Source organism: Cotesia typhae, unplaced genomic scaffold (genome assembly GCF_013202065.1).
Source record: "Cotesia typhae breed Kobodo isofemale line unplaced genomic scaffold, CoteBio_Ctyphae contig_50, whole genome shotgun sequence".
NCBI classification, from domain to species: Eukaryota; Metazoa; Arthropoda; class Insecta; order Hymenoptera; family Braconidae; genus Cotesia; species Cotesia typhae.
Genome location: NW_027423758.1, coordinates 1,541,831 through 1,565,757, shown reverse-complemented (window position 1 = coordinate 1,565,757; position 23,927 = coordinate 1,541,831). Strand labels below are relative to the sequence as shown.

Here is a 23,927-nt window from a genome sequence, read left to right as displayed (position 1 = left end):
TATGTTTTGGAGTAAAAAATTAGAATTTTTGATTTTTCGAATTTTCTTCAAGTCCCAATATCTTTTGATAAAGAATTTTTTAGGCTTATAATACACACAGTTTCTTGTAGGAAATTCCCCGAGGAACAATTTAGAGTGGTCAAAATTGCGTTTGAAGCTATTATTTTAGGAGTTATGGCCACTTTTATGGCCCAGAGTCAAAAGTTTTAATTTTCGATTTTTCGAATTTTCTTAATGTTTCGATATCTCCTAAAAAAAAAACCTTTAGACGCATAAAACTCAAAGATTTTTGTAGGAAATTTCCCGAGGAACAATTTAGAGTGGTCAAATTTGTGTTTCAAGCTATTATTTTAGGAGTTTTGGCCACGGAAAGATCCGCAAATACACATTTTAATTTTTGACGATTTAGAATGGCCTATTTTGCCCCTAAAGTCATTATTTTTGGAGTTATGGCCATTTTTATGTTTTGGAGTCAAAAATTAGAATTTTTGATTTTTCGAATTTTCTTCAAGTCCCAATATCTTTTGAAAAAGAATTTTTTAGTCTTATAAAACACACAGTTTCTTGTAGGAAATTTCACGAGCAACAATTAAGAGTGGTCAAAATTGTGTTTAAAGCTATTATTTTAGGAGTTTTGGCCACGGAAAGATCCGCAAATACACATTTTAATTTTTGACGATTTAGAATGGCCTATTTTGCCCCTAAAGTCATTATTTTAGGAGTTATGGCCATTTTTATGTTTTGGAGTAAAAAATTAGAATTTTTGATTTTTCGAATTTTCTTCAAGTCCCAATATCTTTTGATAAAGAATTTTTTAGGCTTATAATACACACAGTTTCTTGTAGGAAATTCCCCGAGGAACAATTTAGAGTGGTCAAAATTGTGTTTCAAGCTATAATTTTATGAGTTATGGCCACTTTTATAGTCCGGAGTCAAAATTTTACATTTACGATCTTACAAATTTTGTTAATGTTTCGTTATCTCCTAAAAAAAAAAATTTTAGACTCATAAAACTCAATGATTTTTGTAGGAAATTTCCCGAGGAACAATTTAGAGTGGTCAAAATTGTGTTTCAAGCTATAATTTTATGAGTTATGGCCACTTTTATAGTTCGGAGTCAAAATTTTAAATTTACGATCTTACAAATTTTGTTAATGTTTCGTTATCGCCTAAAAAAAAAACTTTTAGACTCATAAAACTCAATGATTTTTGTAGGAAATTTCCCGAGGAACAATTTAGAGTGGTCAAAATTGTGTTTCAAGCTATAATTTTATGAGTTATGGCCACTTTTATAGTTCGGAGTCAAAATTTTAAATTTACGATCTTACAAATTTTGTTAATGTTTCGTTATCTCCTAAAAAAAAAACTTTTAGACTCATAAAACTCAATGATTTTTGTAGGAAATTTCCCGAGGAACAATTGAGAGTGGTCAAAATTTTGTTTCAACCTATTATTTTAGGAGTTTTGGCCATTTTTATGGTCCAGATTCAAAATTTTAAATTTACGATTTTACAAATTTTCTTAAAGTCCCGATATCTGCTCAAAAAAATTTTTTAGGCTTATGAAACACACATTCTTGTAGAAAATTTCCCGAGGAACAATTTAGAGTGGTCAAAATTGTGTTTCAAGCTATTATTTTAGGAGTTTTGGCCACGGAAAGATCCGCAAATACACATTTTAATTTTTGACGATTTAGAATGGCCTATTTTGCCCCTAAAGTCATTATTTTAGGAGTTATGGCCATTTTTATGTTTTGGAGTAAAAAATTAGAATTTTTGATTTTTCGAATTTTCTTCAAGTCCCAATATCTTTTGATAAAGAATTTTTTAGGCTTATAATACACACAGTTTCTTGTAGGAAATTCCCCGAGGAACAATTTAGAGTGGTCAAAATTGCGTTTGAAGCTATTATTTTAGGAGTTATGGCCACTTTTATGGCCCAGAGTCAAAAGTTTTATTTTTCGATTTTTCGAATTTTCTTAATGTTTCGATATCTCCTAAAAAAAAAACCTTTAGACGCATAAAACTCAAAGATTTTTGTAGGAAATTTCCCGAGGAACAATTTATAGTGGTCAAAATTGTGTTTCAAGCTATTATTTTAGGAGTTTTGGCCACGGAAAGATCCGCAAATACACATTTTAATTTTTGACGATTTAGAATGGCCTATTTTGCCCCTAAAGTCATTATTTTTGGAGTTATGGCCATTTTTATGTTTTGGAGTAAAAAATTAGAATTTTTGATTTTTCGAATTTTCTTCAAGTCCCAATATCTTTTGAAAAAGAATTTTTTAGTCTTATAAAACACACAGTTTCTTGTAGGAAATTTCACGAGCAACAATTAAGAGTGGTCAAAATTGTGTTTAAAGCTATTATTTTAGGAGTTTTGGCCATTTTTATGGTCCAGATTCAAAATTTTAAATTTACGATTTTACAAATTTTCTTAAAGTCCCGATATCTGCTCAAAATAATTTTTTAGGCTTATGAAACATACTGTTTCTTGTAGGAAATTTCCCGAGGAACAATTTAGAGTGGTCAAAAATGCGTTTAAAGCGATTATTTTAGGAGTTATGGCCACTTTTATAGTCCGGAGTCAAAATTTTACATTTACGATCTTACAAATTTTCTTAATGTTTCGATATCTCCTAAAAAAAAACTTTTAGACGCATTAAACTCAAAGTTTTTTGTAGGAAATTTCCCGAGGAACAATTTAGAGTGGTCAAAATTGCGTTTAAATCTATTATTTAAGGAGTTATGGCCACTTTTATAGTCCGGAGTCAAAATTTTAAATTTACGATCTTACAAATTTTCTTAATGTTTCGATATCTCCTAAAAAAAAAACTTTTAGATTCATAAAACTCAATGATTTTTGTAGGAAATTTCCCGAGGAACAATTTAGAGTCGTCAAAATTGTGTTTCAAGCGATTATTTGAGGAGTTTTGGCCACTGAAATATCCGCAAATACACATTTTAATTTTTGACGATTTAGAATGGCCTATTTTGCCCCTAAAGTCATTATTTTAGGAGTTATGGTCAATTTTATGTTTTGGAGTAAAAAATTAGAATTTTTGATTTTTCGAATTTTCTTCAAGTCCCGATATCTTTTAAAAAAAATATTTTAGGCTTATGAAACACACAGTTTCTAGTAGAAAATTTCCCGAGGAACAATTCAGAGTGGTCAAAATGGTGTTTAAAGCTATTATTTTAGGAGTTATGGCCACTTTTATGGCCCAGAGTCAAAAATTTTAATTTTCGATTTTTCGAATTTTCTTCAAGTCCCAATATCTTTTGAAAAAGAATTTTTTAGGCTTATAAAACACACAGTTTCTTGTAGGAAATTTCCCGAGGAACAATTTAGAGTGGTCAAAATTGTGTTTAAAGCTATTATTTTAGGAGTTTTGGCCATTTTTATGGTCCAGATTCAAAATTTTAAATTTACGATTTTACAAATTTTCTTAAAGTCCCGATATCTGCTCAAAAAAATTTTTTAGGCTTATGAAACACACATTCTTGTAGAAAATTTCCCGAGGAACAATTTAGAGTGGTCAAAATTGTGTTTCAAGTTATAAATTTATGAGTTATGGCCACTTTTATAGTTCGGAGTCAAAATTTTAAATTTACGATCTTACAAATTTTGTTAATGTTTCGTTATCTCCTAAAAAAAAAACTTTTAGACTCATAAAACTCAATGATTTTTGTAGGAAATTTCCCGAGGAACAATTTAGAGTGGTCAAAATTGTGTTTCAAGCTATAATTTTATGAGCTATGGCCACTTTTATAGTTCGGAGTCAAAATTTTAAATTTACGATCTTACAAATTTTGTTAATGTTTCGTTATCTCCTAAAAAAAAAACTTTTAGACTCATAAAACTCAATGATTTTTGTAGGAAATTTCCCGAGGAACAATTTAGAGTGGTCAAAATTGCGTTTAAAGCTATTATTTTAGGAGTTATGGCCACGGAAAGATCCGCAAATACACATTTTAATTTTTGACGATTTAGAATGGCCTATTTTGCCCCTAAAGTCATTATTTTTGGAGTTATGGCCATTTTTATGTTTTGGAGTAAAAAATTAGAATTTTTGATTCTTCGAATTTTCTTCAAGTCCCAATATCTTTTGAAAAAGAATTTTTTAGTCTTATAAAACACACAGTTTCTTGTAGGAAATTTCCCGAGGAACAATTAAGAGTGGTCATAATTGTGTTTAAAGCTATTATTTTATGAGTTTTGGCCATTTTTATGGTCCAGATTCAAAAATTTTAATTTTCGATTTTTCGAATTTTCTTCAAGTCCCAATATCTTTTGAAAAAGAATTTTTTAGGCTTATAAAACACACAGTTTCTTGTAGGAAATTTCCCGAGGAACAATTTAGAGTGGTCAAAATTGTGTTTAAAGCTATTATTTTAGGAGTTATGGCCACTTTTATGGCCCAGAGTCAAAAATTTTAATTTTCGATTTTTCGAATTTTCTTCAAGTCCCAATATCTTTTGAAAAAGAATTTTTTAGGCTTATAAAACACACAGTTTCTTGTAGGAAATTTCCCGAGGAACAATTTAGAGTGGTCAAAATTGTGTTTAAAGCTATTATTTTAGGAGTTATGGCCACTTTTATGGCCCAGAGTCAAAAATTTTAATTTTCGATTTTTCGAATTTTCTTCAAGTACCAATATCTTTTGAAAAAGAATTTTTGAGGCTTATGAAACACACATTCTTGTAGAAAATTTCCCGAGGAACAATTTAGAGTGGTCAAAATTGTGTTTCAAGCTATAATTTTATGAGTTATGGCCACTTTTATAGTCCGGAGTCAAAATTTTAAATTTACGATCTTACAAATTTTCTTAATGTTTCGATATCTCCTAAAACAAAAACTTTTAGACGCATAAAACTCAAAGATTTTTGTAGGAAATTTCCCGAGGAACAATTTATAGTAGTCAAAATTGCGTTTAAAGCTATTATTTTAGGAGTTTCGGCCACTTTTATGGTCCAGAGTCAAAAGTATTAATTTTCGATTTTTCGAATTTTCTTCAAGTACCAATATCTTTTGAAAAAGAATTTTTGAGGCTTATGAAACACACATTCTTGTAGAAAATTTCCCGAGGAACAATTTAGAGTGGTCAAATTTGTGTTTAAAGCTATTATATTAGGAGTTATGGCCACTTTTATGGCCCAGAGTCAAAAATTTTAATTTTCGATTTTTCGAATTTTCTTCAAGTCCCAATATTTTTTGAAAAAGAATTTTTTAGGCGTATAAAACAAACAGTTTCTTGTAGGAAATTTCCCGAGGACCAATTTAGAGTCGTCAAAATTGTGTTTAAAGCTATTATATTAGGAGTTATGGCCACTTTTATGGCCCAGAGTCAAAAATTTTAATTTTCGATTTTTCGAATTTTCTTCAAGTCCCAATATCTTTTGAAAAAGAATTCGTTAGGCTTATAAAACACACAGTTTCTTGTCGGAAATTTCCCGAGGAACAATTTAGAGTGGTCAAAATTGTGTTTCAATGTATTCTTTTAGGAGTTTTGGCCACGGAAAGATCCGCAAATACACATTTTAATTTTTGACGATTTTGAATGGCCTATTTTGCCCCTAAAGTCATTATTTTAGGAGTTATGGCCTATTTTATGTTTTGGAGTAAAAAATTAGAATTTTTGATTTTTCGAATTTTCTTCAAGTCCCAATATCTTTTGAAAAAGAATTTTTTAGGCTTATAAAACACACAGTTTCTTGTAGGAAATTTCCCGAGGAACAATTTAGAGTGGTCAAAATTGCGTTTAAAGCGATTATTTTAGGAGTTATGGCCACTTTTATAGTCCGGAGTCAAAATTTTAAATTTACGATCTTACAAATTTTCTTAATGTTTCGATATCTCCTAAAAAAAAAACTTTTAGACTCATAAAACTCAAAGATTTTTGTAGGAAATTTCCCGAGGAACAATTTAGAGTCGTCAAAATTGTGTTTCAAGCTATTATTTTAGGAGTTTTGGCCACGGAAATATCCGCAAATACACATTTTAATTTTTGACGATTTTGAATGGCCTATTTTGCCCCTAAAGTCATTATTTTAGGAGTTATGGCCTATTTATGTTTTGGAGTAAAAAATTAGAATTTTTGATTTTTCGAATTTTCTTCAAGTCCCAATATCTTTTGAAAAAGAATTTTTTAGGCTTATAAAACACACAGTTTTTTGTAGGAAATTTCCCGAGGAACAATTTAGAGTGGTCAAAATTGTGTTTCAAGCTATAATTTTATGAGTTATGGCCACTTTTATAGTCCGGAGTCAAAATTTTAAATTTACGATCTTTCAAATTTTCTTAATGTTTCGATATCTCCTAAAAAAAAAACTTTTAGACTCATAAAACTCAAAGATTTTTGTAGGAAATTTCCCGAGGAACAATTTAGAGTGGTCAAAATTGTGTTTCAATGTATTCTTTTAGGAGTTTTGGCCACGGAAAGATCCGCAAATACACATTTTAATTTTTGACGATTTTGAATGGCCTATTTTGCCCCTAAAGTCATTATTTTAGGAGTTATGGCCTATTTTATGTTTTGGAGTAAAAAATTAGAATTTTTGATTTTTCGAACTTTCTTCAAGTCCCAATATCTTTTGAAAAAGAATTTTTTAGGCTTATAAAACACACAGTTTCTTGTAGGAAATTTCCCGAGGAACAATTTAGAGTGGTCAAAATTGCGTTTAAAGCGATTATTTTAGGAGTTATGGCCACTTTTATAGTCCGGAGTCAAAATTTTAAATTTACGATCTTACAAATTTTCTTAATGTTTCGATATCTCCTAAAAAAAAACTTTTAGACTCATAAAACTCAAAGATTTTTGTAGGAAATTTCCCGAGGAACAATTTAGAGTCGTCAAAATTGTGTTTCAAGCTATTATTTTAGGAGTTTTGGCCACGGAAATATCCGCAAATACACATTTTAATTTTTGACGATTTTGAATGGCCTATTTTGCCCCTAAAGTCATTATTTTAGGAGTTATGGCCTATTTATGTTTTGGAGTAAAAAATTAGAATTTTTGATTTTTCGAATTTTCTTCACGTCCCAATATCTTTTGAAAAAGAATTTTTTAGGCTTATAAAACACACAGTTTCTTGTAGGAAATTTCCCGAGGAACAATTTAAAGTGGTCAAAATTGCGTTTAAAGCGATTATTTTAGGAGTTATGGCCACTTTTATAGTCCGGAGTCAAAATTTTAAATTTACGATCTTACAAATTTTCTTAATGTTTCGATATCTCCTAAAAAAAAAACTTTTAGACTCATAAAACTCAAACATTTTTGTAGGAAATTTCTCGAGGAACAATTTAGAGTCGTCAAAATTGTGTTTCAAGCTATTATTTTAGGAGTTTTGGCCACTGAAATATCCGCAAATACACATTTTAATTTTTGACGATTTAGAATGGCCTATTTTGCCCCTAAAGTCATTATTTTAGGAGTTATCGCCATTTTTATGTTTTGGAGTAAAAAATTAGAATTTTTGATTTTTCGAATTTTCTTCAAGTCCCAATATCTTTTGAAAAAGAATTTTTTAGTCTTATAAAACACACAGTTTCTTGTAGGAAATTTCCCGAGGAACAATTAAGAGTGGTCAAAATTGTGTTTAAAGCTATTATTTTAGGAGTTTTGGCCATTTTTATGGTCCAGATTCAAAATTTTAAATTTACGATTTTACAAATTTTCTTAAAGTCCCGATATCTCCTCAAAAAAATTTTTTAGGCTTATGAAACACACATTCTTGTAGAAAATTTCCCGAGGAACAATTTAATGTGGTCAGAATTGCATCTAAAGCAATTATTTTAGGAGTTATGGCCACTTTTATGGTCCGGAGTCAAAATTTTAAATTTTTGATTCCCGATCGCGGGAAGTTACAAAAATATTCTTTTATAAATAAAACAATATATCAGATAAGTAGATAGATTTGGAGGGTTAGTAAATTATTTGGTGCGTGTCCTTAGAAAGATTTGGTGGCTTGTCGCTCGCTGTCTCGGTGGATGTCGTCCAGTGGCGCCGTTTCACGTAAGACGCGACAAGAGGTAGTGAGTAATGTGTCTTCATTCCGTTTGTATTTAACTTATTTGAAAGTTTTTCGTCAACTCTGCAAGAAGCATCCGTTCTACTGGTATGCTGTCTTGCAGAATCCTAGATCTTTTGTGTCTCAAGATCTGGTGATGCCTCTCGCTTCTAACAACCGTTAGTTTTATTGCTGTCCCTTTTATTCCCTTTCGCCGCACGGTAGAAAGATGCCGCTGGACATGTCTCGCTAACATCCATAAAACACTTCGGGAAGAAAACTTTTTATAGTTGTATTGGTGTCTGATCCTTCCTTCATAAAAACCATTTCGATATTGTCCATCCGAACCACCAGCCGTACATGTTTTAACATAGTTATTATAATGATAACAATGTGACAACTCGAACGTGAATGCTTCATCTAACTTTTTATATCAAATCTATCAATATCATTGTTGAATTGTAATAGTGTTTTTGTTATATCATTTGAATTTAGGAGTACAGTTGGAGAATCTTGGATTGTATATCGCGACATTCAATAGCGGAAGATTCGGAAAAATCGAGGAAGTTGCAACCGATTCAAGCTGTATTCAATTCCGAGTCATAATTGTTAAAGCGAAAAAGTTTGGTAGCTTTTAGATCGGATACTAGTGTGTAGTAGAGGAGGCTACTATGGATTTTACAACTCACGTATTTTCGTAGAACCTTTTTATGCTGATGAAAATCCATTTCTGTTTGTAGAAGCATGGTAGTTTGTATCTACGCGGAATATAAAGCTTTAATACTTGTATATCGAGTGTAGGACTATAAGAGTAGTTTTGGTGCTGTCGTGGCGATCCTTTTCCAAGTTGACGACTTCCGTGGACGTTCTAACCGGGCGGCACTTCTGGACTACCCGTTATTCGGGCACCAGCCGTTTAATGCCATTCACCAACCACTCAACGATCGCTCGTCATGTGAACACGTGTACGTTTATACCCGCACTAGAATACTATAATACTAGAATACTAGAATGGTATAATATCAGAACAGCATGTATTTGACGATCCACCAGAAGAAAAATATCAATTCCCATTGCGGTTGAATTCGATCAAACGGATAATTACCTGGGTTGCGAGACCAATTTGTCCTGGGTAGTTCCTGTCTCTCTAGTGTAAAAAAATTCATTTTTAAAAAAGCAACCGAGCATCTGGAGTATCGATCGGTACTTTTTCTGTCGACGCTCATTGTACCGGGTTATTTAAATCGACAACTCCTCCTGCGGGGATTATACCAAGCATATTTTGTCTATTCAATGTCTTTTAATAATTATCATTATCATCTTTCTACTCGACGATTTACCTTACAAACTCACGTGTCGAGAATAATGGCTCGTTACATTAGTTATCGAGTTTACCAACAGCTTTGACAGCATTAACTTTGTACGTCAAAACAACCAAGCTACTTATTTCGAAACTTTAACAGATATTGTAGTGCCGTAAGACACACGTCACTAATTTATAAAAGACATATTTTACCTCTTCTATCTTCCGCATGGTTATGATTATTCAATACTTTGGTAGAAGGTATTGTTGATGATTTTTTGACATTGATAATTAAATATTTTGAACCCATATGAAGGGAAAGGATTATTAATCCCTTATTCTCGATATTGGAAAACAAATAAAATCAAAGGCAGAGTTTTGACAAACAACAAAATGGCGGTACCTTAGACAAAATGATGTTTTGCCAATGCGACGTCAATTCTTTTCGAAAATATGTCTAGTCGTTTGAAATCCAGCGAACCTGCAGTCACGTCAATACTCGGCCGCTCCAACGTTCACCCTTCTTTCGATTTATTTATTTTAGTTTTTATTTTCCCCCGACAACCGAGTTTAACTCATTTAAATTTTATCCACATTTATCTGACGCTATAATTATTATATTTCAGCTAGTAATTAATTCACTCAAATTAAAATACGCTTTACAATTGAATTAATAGTCAATTATCGAAATCTGTATAATTAAATTCATTTTAATGTACATTACAGTGAACTTTGTTAAATAATTATCAAAAGTTTGTAATAAGTAAGCGAATATTACGATAAACTTTTTAGTTTTTAAAAAATTGAGTGTATGTTTATCATTGAGATCAAAAGACACTTGAATAAGGACGGGTAACCGGGTAACGCATTTATATTACTTTCAGAGAAATATTATTTTTATTTTCTCGTCAAACGAAATGTGTTTTAAAACACCCATTTTTATTTTTTTTTATTGAATATAAATATAAATTATTATTTCTTTTTTTTTTCATCCCTTAGGGCTTTTTACACTTTATTTCAATGAAGAAAACCCTTTTTGACGTTGTCAGCAAAACTCCAAGGTGTGTCTTATCTCTATCCAGAGTGACACTCTGTTAATTAACAAAGTCTTACCCATCCTGACATCTTGGCCTAGTACAAATTTACTCACTAATTACTTACATGTACCCAACAGTCAAGTTGCTTCTTTGTAACGCCATCATCTTTTTTTTTCCATCGATAAGTGCAGCCTTCGCATAAGCATTTTTTCTGTTTCGTAGCTAGCTTTTTTTTTCTTTTTTTGTAATTATTAAAGCGAAATTTTTTTTTTTTAAATAACAAAAATTTAGATATCAAAGTACAAAACTTTTCCCATTGATTTTTGTCGACTAAACTTGAAAAATAATAAAAATATAAAAAGAAATATTAATTTTATCACAAAGTTTAAACTTACAGTCAGTACTTAAAAAGTTCTCTGATTCTTATAAAATATTATCATAAATCATGTAAAGGATATGCAGAAATTTCATTTCCAATAGTCGAAAAAACGGAAATAACTTTGGTACCTAAGAAGGATTAATTGAAAATTAATAATTTATATTAAAGCCAAAGCTTTTAAAGCTTACAGCTTCATTATCTCTTATTTAATAATAATTATTATTTATCTTCGTAAAAGTAATAACAGAAAAAATGAAAAAAAAAAAAAAAAAAAAAAAAAAGGTGTATCGAAATAGTGATCCAGACTGATGAGATTTGGTATGAATAATATTCATGGATCTTGCGGAAGCTGTTTCATCAGCTCGGTTGTGCATCATCATTGCAATGAAGTTTCAGTACTTGACGACAAATAAACCAACTGTATCCACTATACAACTCTATAACTGTATATCTATATAAATTTAAAGCTCGGTTGTTTCAGCAGTAACCGGAGGTTTAGGAAAGAGAGCGAGAGAGAAAAGCAAACCGTATATGAACTATGCAAGCAGAAACGATACGTTGCCAGCGGATTTTAATTGGGTCACCCGTTATAATCTGTCATAAAGCCAGACGGGTCTTCCAGCTGGTTCACTCCTTTCCCCCTCACTCACTACTTCGCTGTTCCAGCCCTCCAACCCTTCGCTATTCTATTTTGCAGAACGCGTCATATATTCCTGTTATTTTGTTCTCTCTCGGCTCTCGGCGATTATCGCGAGCGTAATTGCTGCCGGTGATGTCCGTCATCCTCTGGCGCATTTGTCACCCCCTTTCCTTTGTTGACTTAATATACACTATTGTATTTTATTTCATTTCATTTTATTTTATTTTACGTAAGGTTAAATTATATTCAATTGATTGACCAAAAAAAAAAAAAAAAAGTCAGTAATTACCAGTTGTGCTAATCGACTTATTATTATTGATTTATTTATAAGAATTATTTATACGGTAAGCTTTCGGTTGAGTTCCCGTTAGTTTAGAGCTGGAATTACCCTTGGACGTGAGCAATTGTGGCACACTCAAGGGACAGAAAAATACAGGCTGTACCAGTAGGCTGTTGTATACTTTTATCTTAGCAGGAGCTGAGGGAATGTTGATAAAATAAGTAGAGGACATTCATGAAATTCATGTCACGGCTCGATAGTCAGCGTTTGGCAGCACCACGAGAACGTTCGGGCGTGATCGAGAGACAATACTAAATTTTCACAACTACCTTTACTCTTTACATCCATTTCTACATCAGGCAAAGGGAGAGACGGGGAGGAGGTCTAAGAGAGTTAAAGAGAGGTTCCGAGGGTGCCGAGAGTAGTGACTTGATGAGCTAGACGGTTAGAGACGTCCCCGAAGTAGACAATGACAACAGAGAATGAGTATGATGAACAAGTTTAAGTGCTGGAGAACAACCTGGATAAAGTGAAGAAGAACAAGACCAAGAAAAGCAAGAATAAGGGTAAGGCAAAGAACGAGAAGATGAAGAAGAAGAGAACGTGGATCTTCCCTTTGTCTAAATTCCTCAGTAGACACTTGCTTTCATCCGCGACCGCAAGACAGGCCACTACACACCATTATGAAGAACCTTTTTAACAACCCATGTGCAGAATAAAGTTATCAAGAGCCTGCCAAGATACCTTTTAATAATTTACCCGGTTTGCTTAGTAATAAACTATTTTTGGCTCTGGATCCAAGCTTCGGTGGTTCGGTTGTTTATGGTCGAGAAGGTGTAATGGAATCCAATCCCCAAGTCCTTCCAAAATGTTCCACGGATATCATATAGGCTTTATAACCAATCGCGCGGATCATCCAAATGGATTGCGCCCCTATCAAGTCGGATTTATAGACCTAACAACCCGAAGGATATGTAGAGTAGAAATCATTGGATTATCGGGACATTTGAATTAACTCATTACAACAACAACAACTACTACTACTACTACTACTAATACCACTCTGCAATGTTAGATCGAGTGGACGCAATTACTTGTCCACTGTGTTTACCGTTAATTGAGTGGATATTTTCGATGTGTTTTATAATTTTATTTAAGAATCCAAGAAACGGGTATTGAATTAAAAGTATCTCGGTAAGATTGCTCGAGCAATTGGTGTGGCCATGAAATGGCAGTAAAGTAACACTGGGCACTGGAAGTATGGAAGAGGATAAAATGGAAGCGAAGAAGCGTAATCGGTTGGAATCCCCCCTGTCCTCCTCTTCCCTTTTTCCAGGATCCCAGAGAGAATCAGCACGCGTCCTGTGTACCGTTGTCCCCTTATTCACTCAACTTCTCCAGATCGAGATTCAGAATGAACTTTCTCTGGATTCAGGCTTGCTTCTTTCATTCTCCTATTACGCATTTCCGACTCGCTGGCCCGGAAACGACCAGATAAGATGATTCCACTCTGCACTGGAATGGCTAGATCTGCCTATGCTCAGACTCTGGCCTTGCACAATCATTTTTATGGCTAATATACCTTTTATTTATTTTTATCTCTATAAATAATTTAACTTTGCTATTTTTTATTATTTTTATCTTAATCTGAGAGATAAATACTGGACGTTTTCTTTCACTGGCTCTCTATGATAATAAATTGTTTAAGATATTGAGTATTGAAGTAACCTTTCCAGTCCCCACAAGATTCGAGATTCTAGATTCTAGATTCTGGATTTTTAGCAAAAAATGCAAACCGTCGTCAAGTGGCGCCACCTAGACTTTTTAGTCGTTAAAGAAGGAGAAAAAGCAAGTGGGGTAAAAAAGGCGCGATCTGACGACGACATGTTTGTTTCACTTGAGTAACTTCTGTGGCCACCAAAAAACGTAACAACATCCCATCGCAGTGTCAGATCTATACTCCCCTTCGCTATAAGAGATAAAATTTTCGTATATTAGGTTTTACGTTATTCTTCACTGTTATTTAATTCGCTTCACTAGAATTATTTATTTTTATTAAAATTTTTATAAATTCAAATGAACAATGAGGATAATATTGACGAGTATAATATTATATTATACTGTATTATATTATATTATATTATATTATTTGTGATTCACGTGTGTCACCAGCAAGCTACGAGACAGGATTACTGGCTTAAGTCTTTTCAATTGGATAAATCTCACAGAGATAGAAAAGGATGACTGATGAAGAGCGCTTTCTTAATCTCGGATTTTCTGCAATTGAAAGTAACTATTTTTTCCATATATATGTGAATTTAATGCTTCAAAAGAGATAATATCAATTGAATATTTTATTATCATTATTATCAATTGTGTATTTTTGCGAAACACAAGATAATATTAAAAAGTATATCAAAGAACAGAATTTGGGCGTTATAGCAAAAGATTATATTACCTGAATAAATAAATAAATAAAAGTAATTAAGTTTAAAAGCTCGGAAACATTTAACGCTGATGCTCCGACATAAATGTAGCGATTAATAATAGTTGTAGTACAATCAATAACTGGAACAAACAAGTAGCTTTGATAACCCTAAGAAGTTTTTCTGGAGAATCACACTGGGAATAGATCTCACCAGAGTAAAGTGTATATTACTACCTGAAATGGTATTTTCTGTAAGCATTGATACCTCGAGAATAACAATTGAAGGTATATAAGGTATAGAAGGCAATCGTATATTGTATATAGAGAGAAATAGATTGATCAAGCGAGACAGAGCCAAAAGGAGTAGAAAGACAGCTTGAGGGTGAAGAGGTGGGAGTTCGGTTCCGACTGCCGGATCGAAAATACCTAAGAGTGGGACTGCGAGCCTGCACTGCAGGCACATTTATAGAGCAAACCCGTTGAGACATAAGCACCACTAGTTCATGTAATGCAATACTATTATGAGTACTAATATTATAGTAACTAAAATGGGATTAATTTTATTTATCTTCAAGTAGGAAAAAAAAAAAAAAAAAAAAAAAAAAACCGAAATGGAAGTAGATTTAAAATTTGTATTATTATTATTTTTTCGTAGGACATTTCGACAAGAAATAAATGAATAAATAAATTTGAACAAGTTACACTTATGTCTTAACTTGGTAATTTAAGGTTAGTATACTGGTGCAGTAATTATGATGTTTAAAGCCACTTCAGAAAACATTTTTAAGTACAAGAGGAAGAAGTGTGTTTATGATGTAAACTAAAACCAAAAAGTATTCCACCAGAGTGAAGGTAATTACATAAATTAGTAAAACACGGGGGACTAAAGCTAAAAGTTACAGAACATTATCTCCTACTACTCCTAGAAAAGCTACTAAACTAATTAATTATCTAATTAAACATTTGTCTTGTTTATAAATATTCTAATTAAATGACTTCACCTGGATATATTAATTTACCAAATTAATAGTTTTCCAAGGGACATTATTCATTCAAACAAACAATTATTCAAAGGTAAAAAAATAAAATTTTCTCAAAGTAGGAATTTTCGACAAAAATCTCAGACGAATTTTTTAAAGGAAAATTTATTCGACAATATTTCCATGTCTGGGCTAAAAAGTAGAGACAACGATAAACAACTTTAATTCGTGTACCGAATATTTTATCCAGTAAAAATATAATATATTTCATAGCATTACACATTCGTGTCGTTCGAACCATTGAGTTGTACTACTTTATCCGATTGCACGGCAGTGAATTAATCTTGTAAATGATTCCGAGGACTAGATAGAGGATTTTTGGACGGGATATATGTACATTTTGTTATGAGATGCACTAGTTTATTTAATGCTCACTAATAGACAGCTATTTTGAGTTATGGGTGTAGAATATGAAGAGGAAAAAGGCAAAACGGTGAATAAAGACCTTAGACGGATTGATGGAAATGTTAAAATTTGTTTCGTCTTTCTTAAACTATTGAAGTGAGGTGATTTTATATTTCAAGAGACTGCAAGTACAATATGTTTGACGAGGGTGAAAAAGTGCTGACGACTGAGGATATTCACACTCCCATCGAAAACGTATTTTTATTTTAAAGATTTTTTTACTCCCATCTTTGTCTGTCTTTATTTCATTCTTTTATTCTCCGGCTCGCTTTATGCAGTAGCTATACTGATGTTGTGGTCGTAAAAATAAAAGATATTGAAAGTCACGTACACATAGCCACTAGAGTGCGAAGACTTTGGTTCGGAGCGTGAATCGTGAATCGTGAAACGAAAAGTACCAGAAAGAGAACCAAACCGTTTTACGCCAAGTTGAATCTCGATGTCGATGCCACGTCAGGAATTTCATTGAGAGTTTGACGCTATGCGTTAACACACCTTTTTTTTATCAATCTTAATCTATTTTATATTATTTATTTGGAAATCCATTCTTTTGTCGATTCTTTGAATTTTAATAAATTTGTTTTTGCGGAATCTTTTTCTACAAAGGACTATATTTATGACTTGGAATCAAAATTATGGCCAAAGTATAGAAGATATCGAAAAATTCATCAGAATACTTTTGATAGCTAATTAAATTTTCTACAAAAAAACTTGATTATATTTTTTTCATATTTTCAATAATTATCTCAAAATTTATCGTTGAAAAATAAAAAACTGAATCAAACATAAACAATTTATTAATTTCTCAAAAAAAAAAAAAAAAAAAAAAATAATAATATTTATTTCTCCTATTGAATTTATCTGGCACAAATAAATATCACTCGAGCGAAATAAATAATTTTTTTCAGCAAAGAAAGACGAAAAAATTTAGTGAATTCACTCCAGTTTGTAGTTCTCCCCTCATTGCACACTCGGTTATAAGTTGTAAGCGCAATTCCTTATTCGAGTCTTCACTATTATATACCAGCGTGTCCCCCTCCTCCTTCTACACCTTATCTGCATAGTTTCTCGAGCTTTAAATCATTGGTAAGACGGCACGAAAACTAGGACACGCGATCCTATCTCGAAGCTTCCTTCCTCCTTTTACAAACCGGCCTGTTGGATTCCAAACTCTCCTCTAAAGCCTCTTTTAAATCGACATACCGGTCTCCTAAATACCCGATCCTTTAATCCTAATTTTAAACCCCCTTTATCTTTTCCTCTTTCCTAACTGCCAATAGATATCAACAATATAAGCTTGTCTAACGAGTTTTCAATAAACTTTAATGATAAATTCAATTAATCCCTTCCTACATTATAAATAATTCCCACCGCGTATCAACAATCTTTTATCCTCCAATTTGGTAACACCATCAAGTCATATAGGTCTTAGCAAAGGAGTAACACACGTGTCCTTATTACCTCGCATCCCTCAGACACCTGCGGCTTATTTACTTAGGACAGCTCAGTTAATTGACTGTTTTGGACTTATTACCGCTTGGCTGGCATTTAAATTCACCAGGAGAGCCGAGTTTTTGTTTGTCCAAGGCGAAAGGGCTTACTGTAAAACTGGTGTCCATTCTCTCGAGTAAGTCCAAAGACTGCAGACATCACAGATTAAAAAGTGTTGGCTTAAGCTTGATTCGGATAAAACCTACCGTAGGGACAAGCCTCGTGAGGGGAAGGGGAGGAAGGCAAAGTAGGTAGAGGACAATTAGTTAATTGAGTTGATTGATGGATTTGGTTGCCGCGTGGACCAATGGCTCGACGTCTGATTGAGAGCTTTCACTTGATCCGTGTGGACGCGTTACCCGTGTACCAACACGCTTTCTGTCGCGTGACACTTGTATGTGTCCAAGTGGAAGTTCTGTGAACAAAGGTTCTATTTCTGAAAATATATATATATATATATATATATATATATATATATATATATATATATATATATATATATATACCACTCCAACATTTATTATCCTTCTCTTATTCATTTCACCTTTGACTGTATGTTGGTTGTTGGGTGTATGGCCTCGCTTAAACTTCCACCCTCGTCATTAGCTGGATGCGATGCTATGAACACCGAGTGTCGCTCACACACTGGTTTGTCGTTAAAATTATCTGACTATCCAAACTACTACCATTACTAGTACTGATACTAGGACTCGGTTGATACTAAACGAGGTCTCACGCTTTGATACTCTTCCAACATCTGTTACTAGTTAGCCAATTGATTTTGTTAATTTCGTTATCCAATAAAGTTCATTTAAGAAGCTAAATCGTCTGTCCGGACAAAAATTTTTTTCCATGAGAGTCAAGTTATAGAATAAAATATAAATGCATTAAATTTAAATAAAAATCAAGCTAAACAAATATTTGGATGACGTGCGACCGTTATCAATAAAGATAATAGACGGAGATCTGTTGATAAAATCTTAATGCGTGTCTGGATAACCGATTGAGCGAGCTTGTAAGCTTCAAAGGAAAATATAGCAAAGTTATAGCGGGAAGCCCTGAAGCTATCATAGGCGAGAAGGATATCACGGAGGAAGACTTGGAGGGTGTAAGGACGCATGTAAGCTGTTATATGCAGGTATATGTTCTACTTGGGCTCGATATGTTCTTATAAATCAAAGACCAGTGTTCGGTGTACGTTGTAGGTTGTACAGAGCAGAGTACGAACCAGAGACGAAGCTGGATGCCGAAGCGCACGCGGTTGCACGCAGCCGTTACGTGACCGGCATTATGATTATGCAAATGGCCGATGCTTCTGTACTGAGCCATGCGTGATTTAGAGCAGAGACATGAGATAAGGAGGTTTACGAAAGCTCACTTACCATCAGTTACACTTTTAAATTTCCTAGTATTTATTATTTTCTTTTCGTGCTGATTTTTTCGGTAATTTAAAGTTAATTCAAATGAAATTCACTCGCTTCTGAATTACTCATCATCTTTTTCTTTATTTTTATTTTTCTACAAATCATCATCAACAGACAGTTCAGTTGTCTTACAAAATCTTCCTTTCTTTTGCCAAAATTTATCAGAGTAATGACCAAAAAAAAAGACACCCCTAATCAGCATCGACACTTGGTGTCCATATCAAAGGAGGTCTCTCTAGTGTAGCTTGAAGAGAGTACAACTCTCAAGTAGAGAAAACCCTGAGTAGTCAGACGTCCCGGCGAGCAGGAAGAGTTAGCGAACAGGGGAGCAGACAGTGCAGCAGGAGGCGGGCCGGGCCATGCCCCACTGTCTCTCACTCCCCTCTTTTGAGCGAGAAGTCGGTCGTGAATCTACGCAGGCGCAGTTCCAACTGTTCCATCTCTTTCAGACTGCCGGCGAAGAGCGAACTGGCGCTATCCCCTACTCGTTCTGTTCCCGCTCCACTTTTCCCCCCGCTGCCCCTTGTGGAGAGCGCAGTGTCGCGTCGAACTTCTAGCAGAGCGCGTCGCACGTCCGAGTACCGGCCGCCGCCCGTCATCAGTCGCCGTACCGCGCAGCCACGTAACCTCTACCTTATTAGTTTTTAGTAGTCAGTAGTAGGGCACACGCCGGTTCCACGACTAGAACAACAACAACACGGTGATCTATCTATCTTGTGTCCTCTGTATAGTAACATAATCATAATCGTCCGCTAATTAGTCGTCTGATCCTCAAGGAACCTCTTGACAGCGTCTCCGGTTCCTAAAGAGCACCGAGTCAACGTTACTACGTTACAACGTTACAACTGACTGGTTGTCAGATTATTTTGTCTAGCCACGATCATTTATTATCAATCAAAGTCCTTAGTTATAAGCCAGTGATAATTCGGACGCACACGGCGCGGACACGCGGATTCTTTGGTTGTTTATCAGACTTGCGCGCGCCGTGCGTCGTCTGCATCCTTCAGTGATTCTCGGTGATTAACAACAACCGATTGAGTCTGATCTGGAAAACAACAGCTCGGAAATCCACCACCAGGAGGACCAAAACAACAATTAGAGACAGTGCTTGGAGCTATTCGGATCCATCGGGACCCTGATTAGTTTCTAGTGGAGAGGTGTCACAACATAAACACTCGCTGACGTACACCTAGATTGTTGTTTACAAGTAGGATAATTATTCTCTAAGTGGGATTATGGAGCAGCAGAGCCAAGAAATCGTCGCCAGCGGATCCATGGCCGAGGTGCCCAACGATCCAGGGTCAGTGGAGATGGAAATTACTGATTATTCTGTCCAGCCATCCCGCCGCCCCTTTCAAGACTTTTAGTGTCTGTGAATCTTAATTATTTTTTATCGATCATTGATAAATAACGAGGGAAAGGGGTTTATTTACAGTGATCGCGACCTAGAATTTTAGCGAGCCACGTGACGCAAATAAGGGGAGGACGATCACGTGGCGTTGTCTTGGACACTCGGTGGGGAGAGTGGGGAAGGGGATGTTCCGAGGGAACCCTCCAATCATGTTTGTTTATGCTTTTTTAATTAGTATGTTTTTTTAATCTGTCATCCTGATTTTCGCTGTTTTTTATTTTTTCATTTATTTCATTTTGTAAATTATACTTTGGAAATTTTTTATTATTCTTTTTGAGATAAAATTGAGTTTCTTTGGATTGTACAGAAAAAATAACGAAAGTCAGTATGATTAAAGGGCTTGTAAAATGATGGGGATATTAGGAGTAAATAAAGTTTGTGAAAGGGGCGGCAATGGTGGGTGCAGAGACGTTGTTATTATTTGGGATGGTTTATTTATTTGTTAGTTTATAAATAAAATTAATTTATTGTTTATTTATGTTTTTAAAAGAGTTTTATGGTTGGTTTGTGGTGACACCTTGCGCCAATAAGCTTAAATGAGACTTGGAGGTTGTGATAACCGGAAGTTACCCTCCGCTGGCATTTTGTTTTGTTTATTATTAATTTAATTATTTATTCAAGTATTATTTGGGAAAGCTCGAAGTGAAGATTTGGAGCTGATGGAATCTTTCTTTTACAGGAAAATGTTCATCGGTGGTCTCTCATGGCAGACCAGTCCAGGTCAGTCTTTTATTATAACTTTTTCTTATAATTAAAGATCAAAGATTATTGAAATAAAATGATAGGTTTCTTAAATAAATATGAAAATCGTAATAAAAAAAAAAAAAAAAAAAAAAAAATCCATTAAATTGAATTCTAAAATATCTAATCAATAAAATGACATAATCTGAAAAGTATTTTATGATAATAAAAATTATAATAATGATAAACAGGAATAATCTACGAATTTATAGTACACTTAAATAATATTAGCACTTAATATATTAATAAACTCTGGTTTTCTAAAAATTTAACGAGGTCGGGTTTTGAGCGCAAACAGTTTTAAATAAGCTGAGTTTGAGATACGGCTAAGTTGTGATTGTAATCAGTCGGATAGTGAAGACTCTGTACGGTAGATATATATGTATACTAGTATCCAGTATTGTAGTAAACTCTTATCTCGAGTATTGCGACAATGGAGACGGAGTTTGCGTTACATTAGACGGGTGAGCAGGAGGACCGCGAGTCAGAGCAAGAAAAAGGAAAAGGACGGAAAATAGAGAAGAGATGATACTAGTATACCCAGGCTGAGAAGGCTGAGAAGGCGGTGTAGGCTCATTAGCGTTATTTGTCATCGTTACATAAGTCATTCTCTTGCTATTCTCTCGGATCTACATTTCTTTGCATAAGTTGTGTGTTATTTGCTTCTTTGTTTAGCTGACGCTCAGTCAAACTCCTCCGTTGCTTTACTTTACTCAACAACGACTCTATCAGTCTTTCAATTAATCCTCCCTCAAATAATTGTAATTAATTACTAGCTTTATGCATTCAAAGTTGGACTTGAAGTTTTTGGTTATTTTTTATTTTAAAATCAAAATTATTGATTAATTATTAAAGTTATGAGAAAATGTTAAGAGACCTCTTTTGTAGAATTTTAAATTTTCTATCTAAGTTGTTCTTATCATTTTTTCGATATCTCTCACCCTTTGGCCAAAATTTAAATTCAAAGTCATTATAGTTTTTGGAGCAATATAAATATCGTAATTTTTCAAATAATTATTTAAAAAATCTTCAATATAAGTTGTCCAATTAAAAATTAAGTGTTTGTATAAAATTAAAAGCCCTACAAAAAAGGTCTCTTATGATTTTTTGATATCTCTGATGGTTTGGACAGAATATTAATTAAAATTCTTAAAACAAAATAATTTGAAAAAGAAATCTAGATAGAGGACATAACAGAGAGAAAAGAAATAAAGAGTGGGACTGGGAGCATAGCATCAGGCATCTGCAGGAGAATGAGCAATGGAACAGGATGCACCAGACAGACACTGTTACTCATCTGTGTGCATCACTCTACTCATGCAGTTTATTTTTTCTATTTCCCTCTCTTTCTTTCTATATCCCCGTTTGAGTCTATCCCTCTCTGACGTTTTCCGACTTCATCGTACATCGTGTGTCTGATGCAATCGCTCCCGACTTAACTACGAGCAGCGATCCTCTAACTCGACTCTCTTTGCTATTTTTAAACGTAATTGCACCCGGCCGTTTTTAATGGGCGAGGCCGTACAACAGATCAACAGAACTCGAGTTTGCGCGTATATTCAATATCATCATCATCATAGTCATAGTCATCATCATCATCATCATCATCATTATCAACTAGTCTAACAAATATTTACTCTCTTTAATTCCTCTTTCATTCACAATATTTTAATTATTTACCTTTATTTAATTATAATAATTACATTCACTTCTCTGTTGATACACACTGAATTAATGGCTCTTTTAAATAAGTACCAACAACTTGTATTTACATCTAAAATCTTGGATGTATAAAAGATCCAAACTCATTTGCATTAAGCTCGTGATTTTAATTAAACGAACTAAAGTCTGATGTTGATTTTCCTTCAATATGTTGCTCAAAGGCATGTATATATTTTTTAATTTTAAAATTGCCGCCAAAATATATCAGATATCAAAAAAATTACCGAAACAGCTTTAATGGAAAATTTTAATCTCTACAAAAAAGCTATCTTATGATTTTTTCGTATTTTCAATAATCAACCCAGAAATTACAATTTTAATTCAAGTTCATTTTAGCTCCATCCTAAAGACTCTAACTTGATGTTTTTAAAAACAAATTAGAATTATAAGAAATTTGATAGACCTTTTGAATAGAGCATTAAATTTCCTTCAATATGATACCTAACAAGTAAACAAAATGTTATGATTAGTAGCAATAAAAGTGGCGCCCAAATAAAGTGGCGCTTAATTCTGAAAAGTAAGGACAGTAATGAAAGTCTGGAGAGTAAAATAGTGACCTCAGAATCTCTTGTTACGATATTCGTTAACACGTAGCGGAGGAGGTCAACGACTCATTCTGAGTTAACATACTGTACTCACCGAGTCGCATAATTTGCGGCGATCTCTTCTAATTTCGTACCACCCGAGTATCTTTAGAATCAGAAGAATATGTTTGTTATAAAGCATCGTATACAAATGTTAGTATTATCATCATCATTATTATAAGGCATAATGAGCTTCATTCATATTCAATAATCCGGTACGGTATGTAATATAGTCGGTAGTAATCGTAATTGGAATGAACTTAAGTGAAAGCAAGTATTGGGTCTTACTGCCGAATAATGTATAATATTTAGCCGAAGCGATAGAGGGAATATTAGTGTGATGTGTTCATTGTTCTTATGTTATTTTGTATTTTCATTCATTCCAATACGATTGGTTTTAAATAGACGACCTTGAACGATTTATTCGCTAGTTATTCTCACCCACACATCCATCTCCGATACTGACATACGTTACACATAAATTGAGTTTGGTGTGTAAGTGTGAGAAAAGTGTATTTATGTTTAAAGTTGAGGCAGCACGTGGAGTGACATACTAGATATATACAAGTGCGAATAGAATAGAGTAAACGCAAGAGGGGAATCATTCATTCATCCTCTATATATTTATATATATCGACACATTTAATACTTTTATCTAACCTGTTTTTGATTATTAATTACTGGAAATTAACACTCTGTAGAATTTACGAAGCTTAAACTCTGTTAAAACATCGTTATTTATAAGATTTGATATTTTATAGAAAATTTAATACATAAAATTTTTAATTTTTTAGATACTCGTTGAAAAATATTAAAAAATTCGGATTTAATTTCAACTAGCCACAAAATTGTAATTTCTGAATTAAATATTACAGACAAAAAATCATGTCCGATCTTTTTTTGTAGAGAATTAAATTTTCTATCGAAAGTATTCTTATCATTTTTTTGATATCTCTTACCATTGAAACGTAATGTCGGTTTGAAAAATTTTATTTTATAAAAGTCAGACTTTTTAGGAATGAACCAAATTG

General features: G+C 33.4%; 1 protein-coding gene across 5 annotated transcripts in view; it reads left to right on the top strand.

Moving 5' to 3' along the window:
* Rbp6 (RNA-binding protein 6) overlaps window positions 1-23,927 on the top strand; it is a 271,526-nt gene that overhangs the window by 12,771 nt on the left and 234,828 nt on the right. For 4 of the 5 annotated variants that reach the window (XM_074249671.1, XM_074249672.1, XM_074249669.1 and 1 more), the window contains exons 1-2: window positions 18,991-19,738; window positions 20,529-20,569. The exons of the other annotated variant lie outside the window; for it this stretch is intronic. In XM_074249671.1, the coding sequence (XP_074105772.1) occupies window positions 19,674-19,738; window positions 20,529-20,569 (106 nt within the window). In that variant the 5' untranslated portion in view covers window positions 18,991-19,673. Of the gene's footprint in view, window positions 1-18,990; window positions 19,739-20,528; window positions 20,570-23,927 lie in introns of those variants that run through there. 5 annotated transcript variants of the gene reach the window in all.